Here is a 6,000-nt window from a genome sequence, read left to right as displayed (position 1 = left end):
TGTTTGTTGTGTGTGGGGCATGCATGAGCCATAGTGTGCATGGAGAGACCAGAGGAAAACTTTTGGGAATGGCTCTCTCCTTCCACCATGTAGGCCCCAGGGATAAAACTCATGTCAGGATGGAGTGCAAGCACTCCACCCACTCAGCCATGCCACCAGCCCTGCTATGCCTTTTATTACGTACTGCCTACAATGTGTAGTATATGAAGTCAGAGGACACTTACATTTTCTACTTAAAACAATTTTTATTTTTGATAAAAAATACAGATACATTGTTATAAATGGAGAGAACTCCTAGGCTGTTCCAAAGAGCAATACATTTTTCAAACTTAAAAACACATTTAGATTTTTATCTATATAAGCTTTACCACGTAGGCCTGGTTTCCTCTGCATTTTAATAACACAGTCAATATCCATTTTGAGGCTATCTTTCTAACCTTTTGTCTGAGACAAGGTCTCCTGTAGCCAGGCTCGTTATGTGGCTGAGGATGACTTTGAACGTTTGATCTTACCATTTCCGTCTCCCAAGTGCAGAGTTATAGGCATGTGCCATCAGGCCTGGCTCCAAATCCCATTTGATAAGTTGGGTTTAAGAGCTAAAGCTAAAGTGCTCTGAGAAACTTGAGTCCACCTCTGCACATTGAGTAAGGACTGTTCTGAGTGTTAGTCTAGCAGTCCTGGAAAAGCAAAAGCACAGACCAGTGTCTGCACTCTGGATCAGAAGCAAGGGGCAGGTTGCCCCACATGCTGGGCTGCCCCACATGCTGGGCTCATCTTACTCCATACAGGCGAGCTGAAAGTCTCGCCTTGAAAACATGGGCTGCTTAAGCATCTCAACCTGTTTGTCCTAATACATACATTCCTGGGAACCACAATGCTAGCAAAAGGGACAGGTACCAGGTGTTTGCTTCACCCTCAATATCATTAGACTGTATTTACTTTTTTTAGGGTTAAAACATAATTAATTAATATCCAGAGTCTGGAAAACATTTTAAAGCTTTCATCATGAAAAAAAAATCTGATGTATATGGTGGTTCATGCCTACAGTCTCAGCACTCAGGAGGTTCACAAGTTCAAGGCTAGCATGATTACATAACAAGTTTCAGGACAGCCTTAGCTACAGCAAGATCCTGTCTCAAACAAAACAAAACAAAATAAAATGAACCAATCAACAAAAACGAACATCAACAACAAAAATAAAAACCCGGAAAGGAAAATTAAAAGACCTACTTTTAATGCAATATGCGATAACTGAGCTGGACAACGGCCTTGGAAAGATTCAGCGAAGACAATAATGCCGAGAAGCAGGTGAGGTAGGGTGTTCTTTGTGGGCTGAAGGTTGGGGTCATGAATAACCAGACATATCCGGAAGAACTGTATTACTGTTAGGGCAACTCTCATGAAATATGTTCTAGACCAGAGGTTCTCAACCTAAATCATGACCTACTAGGGTCATGATCCCTTTTGGAGTGTGTTGACTGACCCTCTCACAGGGGTCACAGTTAGATATCCTGCATATCAGGTATTTGCATTATGACCCATTACAGTAGCAAAGGTACAATTATAAAGTAGCAGGGAAAATAATTCCATGGTTTAGGGTCAGCCCAACTGTATTAAAGGGTTGCAGCTGCAGGAAGGCTGAGAACCATGGCTCCAAATGTTTGCTCACACAACATCCTCACACTCAGCATTAACTGCTACAGCTGTCCAATTATGTTTCTCTTGAAAATGATTTCACTTCTCCTAAAGTGATACATGTTCACTCATCTCACTTCCTGCTAATTCAGTCCACGGCCCCTTTGGCTTCGAGGAAAAACCACGCTTTCTCCTCCCACAAGCCCTGCTCGACGTTATTTGCACACCACACCTCATGTGCATCTGTGAGCCAGTCCTACTCATTGGCACTTACACTAACGCGTCTTTGTAAAAGACTGACACAGGCTAAACTTTGGAGCAGTATCTGTGAGGGAGCTCGTGTTTTCTGTATGAACTTAAATTTTCTTGGACAAGCTTAAAATACATACAAAATATTATTTACATATACCAAACTTTCTTACATGTTCTATGCTACTTGTATTTTAAAACTGTCTTATTGTGAATACACCTAGAATATAGATGCAGTAATTTAAGCATGTTCAACCCATAGCCCTGGGCTTGAGCAAAAGACAGGCTTTGAGTTCTCTCACCAAGAAGACGAAGACCAAGAAGACCCCTGAGCTGCATCCATTACTCTTGTCCCACGCTGCCCTGAAAGCTTCATCATGCACCTCAGATTCCCACTGTTATTAATAATACTCTCATATCCTTATTAATGATGCCAGAAAGGTGACAGAGACAGCAACCTGAACTCCAAGAAGGAAGCCAATGTACTAAGCCACACTGTGTAGGGCTACAGCATCTTTCTTTGATATTGATATTACAGAACTGCAAAGATGCTTAGGAACACTCCCTACATAATATCTTAAGATTATTTTTTGAAAATATACAGGTTTACTTGTTCTTGAAAAAAAATCTGAGAATTAGAAATGACAACATACCTAGCTGTTGTATATGAATAAGAATATGTAAATCATGATCAGGGGTTATCCAGTAAGAGCCAAATAAGTCCAATACCACAAGCTTTGTTAGATTTTAAAAGGATATTTGGGTACAAATATCCAAATTTGACTAGTATATTTTTCCAGTTTGCTTTGGTCATAGATGGGAACAGGTTTCTTTTGTATAGAGCATACTGTAGGAGCCCCGCAGCTCTGTGGGAGCCACTATGCTGCCAGAGATACTAGGAAGGGGGCAAATCACTCTTTCTGTTACGGTGACATTCTGGGTGAGACGTGGGTCAGAGGTGGCAGTGGCAGGCTGCACGAGGGAACCTGAAGTTGCGTGGGTTTCTGTGAGCAAGTAGCTACCAAGTTGTAGAGGGTCAGGGATGGCAATGGCAGGGTGGACAGACCCGGAAGTGAACAAAACAGGAGCGTCCTGACTGCCAGGCAAAGTCTGGTGTCTTTGAGCACCCGACTGAAGGACCTCCAGACTGCCAGGCAAAGTCTGGTGTCTTTGAGCACCCGACTGAGGGACCTCCAGACTGCCAGGCAAAGTTTGGTACCTGTTAGAAACTGATTGAGGGACTTCCAGGCTGCCAAGCGAAGTCTGGTACCTTTGAGAACCTGACTGAGGGACCTCCAGACTGCCAGGCAAAGTTTGGTACCTGTTAGAAACTGATTGAGGGACTTCCAGACTGCCAAGCGAAGTCTGGTACCTTTGAGAACCTGACTGAGAAATTTCCAGACTGCCAGGCAAAGTTTGGTACCTGTTAGCACCTGACTGAGGGACTTCCGCAGAGCGAGCACAGATGCCTGCCCCGGAACCACTGTCTTTAGGGCCTGGCTTTGCCTGCTTGGCTTCGTCATCAATACCGAGACATATCTCTGCAAGCTTTTTAAATTTGGGGCCAAGGGACTCCAAGAAGCTGTCATCTAGGTCATCAGGAATGAAGCTGCAGGAGCTGAGGGCAGGCGAACAGGGGGCGCCATCCTCGCTTTCGTTATCGTAGATCAGCAAACACTCATTCACTTCCCGCTCATCCTCCTCCTCGGCATAGGCTAAGGATTTCTAAAGATGGAGAGAGGAGAAAAGGAGCTCACAAAGACCATCAAATTTATCCATAAAGCCCAAGGCTGGAGAGTGAACTCCCACATTAGGAAATCCCCACTAGTGATGAAAATGTTCTTCATATTTTAAATTTGGTTATTTTTTCCTTTAGATAGCTAAAATGTTTTCATTTATTTATTTTTATTGTTAGTATGTTTTTAGTTAATGGTCAATATGATAGGTTTATGACATTCTCATAAATATATATCCTTGATCTTTGATCATATTTAGATCCCTGCTTTCCCTTTCTTTCTCTTCCCTCCTCCTTCCCCTCCCCCCCCCCCCCCCCCCCCCCCCGCTAGCCATTTTCCTTTTCCCAAATAGTCTGTCCTTGGTGTCCATGTGCTATATATGCATATATAGTTAAATATAGATTTTTCTCAATGAGAGAAAGCATGAGATGGCTTTTCTTCTTGTTACTGCCCCATGTTCCCCCTCCTGTCTCCTATACTTTCCCTTCCCTACCAAGAAGTCCCTCCTGCTTTCGTGTCATAGATAAAAGTAAACCTAGATCCACATACTAGAGAAAGCAGGATATGGGTCTTCCTGAGTCTGGTTTCAGGAAATACTCTTTTTTTTTTTTTTTTTTGGTTTTTCGAGACAGGGTTTCTCTGCAGCTTTTTTAGAGCCTGTCCTGGAACTAGCTCTTGTAGACCAGGCTGGCCAGGAAATACTCTTTAATTAACATTTTTGTTTGGGGAATTGGCAATATGGCTGACAGTCCATCAAAGAGGCTAGTCTAGGCTTACGTGTTAATTCTTGATTGATCTGGATTTCAGTCTCCATAGCAACTGTATATACTGCCTGGAGTCTATCACTCCATTTTTGTCTTGGGGACAGGCAGCTTTCTCAACGTTCACGGAGAGAGTTTTCACCCCATGGGGACTTTATATTAACTTTGTCTTTCCTGGCTTGGTTTGTGAATTTGAACTAGTGGCTCAATTCTAACAGCCACCAAAATTACCTGATTTATTTTGACAAGAGGAAGCTTTTCTTTCCTTACATTGAAAAAGTGTAGAAGAAATGAATCTCAAAACTAATGTATATAATCAAGTAACCAGATTTCCTATATAAATGAGATAACCCAGCCTGACAGTTTGCTACGCAGTTACCTGATTGAAGTAGGAACCTAGGAAAGTCATGTTCAGTGGCGCAGCAACGTAGTCCTTCAAGGTCCCTCCGGTGGAATACCTCGTTCTCATCGTTCCCGAGTGACCCAAGGAACAGGGGCCAAGTGTTCCCGCAGCTCCTGATTCAGTAGCGGCTCCCACTTTGGTAGTCATTTCCATTCCCGAAGCACCTTCCACCACTGTCCCTCCAGCATATGTGTTTGTACAGACTTCTAAAGGCAGAAGAGAGAGAGAGAGAGAGTTCTCTGATAGTTCATGCTGTGACTTTGTAAAAGCTCCCATGTGTGCATATGTATGTGTATGTTCGTGTGCATGCTCAGGGGTGTCCTCATGCCCATGTGGTATATGTGCGCACATATCAGACTTGTCAGAAGTCAATCTTAGGGCACTCATAGGGCACTGTCATCTCTTTCGAGCCAGGGTCTCTCCCTGGTCTGGAACTTGTAGATTCAGCTAGACTCTCCAACAGTGAGCCCTGGGGATTTGCCTCCCCTATCGCCCCAGCATGGCCACAATGTGTAGCTTTGTTATGAATTCAGGGTCTCATGCTTGTACAGCAAGCACTTGGCTGACTGAGCTCTTTCCAGTCCTTAAAGTTCTCTCATCTTTGACAGACAGTTGTCATGTAAAGCCATCGTGTGAGGAAAGTACGGTGGTGTGGCTGGGGAAGAGCACTGCAGAAGGTTTCTGTGAGAGTAACAGCGAAGGGGCATGGGCAGGAAAAGCCACAAAAACATGTCAGTCACTTAAAGGAGGGTACAGGGGAATTGGGTTGTCAGTGGCACTAGCCAGAAACAACAACGTGAAAGGACAGTCGTCAGTGATCAGCCATGGAAAGCTTCCGAGCGCATGTGTTCTCAGGTACAATGACATCGCAGTTAAGCAGCCATGTGATTTCAGTACGGGAGATGAAGAGAGTCTCCATGATGTGGCCGTGCAAAGTGACAGATGGTATCCATGGGAAATTTAAAGTGTTATGGTGTGTTTTCTATTTTTTTCATGTTACGCTTTCATAGATTATTTGAATTTATTTTTACTTTTTATTTGTGCATGTACGAATGTGGGCACATGTGTATGAGTTTCCACAGAAATCGTAACAGGCTATCAGATCCCCTGTGACTGGAATTCACAGGTGTTTATTAACCACCCAGTGTGGGTACTGGGATTTGAACCCCAGTCCTTTGGAGCACCAACCAGTACCCTAAACCACCTGACCAATTCT

At 43.6% G+C, this 6,000-nt stretch overlaps 1 protein-coding gene across 1 annotated transcript in view; it reads right to left on the bottom strand.

The window, feature by feature from the left end:
• Window positions 1-2,694: 2,694 nt before the first annotated feature.
• Window positions 2,695-6,000, bottom strand: part of Dsg3 (desmoglein 3) — a 29,985-nt gene continuing 26,679 nt past the window's right edge. Inside the window, exons 16-18 of the mRNA XM_038331664.1 lie at window positions 4,761-4,990; window positions 3,257-3,609; window positions 2,695-3,001 (exon numbers count right to left, since the gene is read on the bottom strand). Of these exons, the coding sequence (XP_038187592.1) occupies window positions 2,695-3,001; window positions 3,257-3,609; window positions 4,761-4,990 (890 nt within the window). The remainder of the gene's footprint in view (window positions 3,002-3,256; window positions 3,610-4,760; window positions 4,991-6,000) is intronic.

Source organism: Arvicola amphibius, chromosome 5, assembly GCF_903992535.2.
Source record: "Arvicola amphibius chromosome 5, mArvAmp1.2, whole genome shotgun sequence".
Taxonomy (NCBI): domain Eukaryota; kingdom Metazoa; phylum Chordata; class Mammalia; order Rodentia; family Cricetidae; genus Arvicola; species Arvicola amphibius.
The sequence above is the reverse complement of the archived record's forward strand: the minus strand, read 5'-3'. Positions and strand labels throughout refer to the sequence as shown.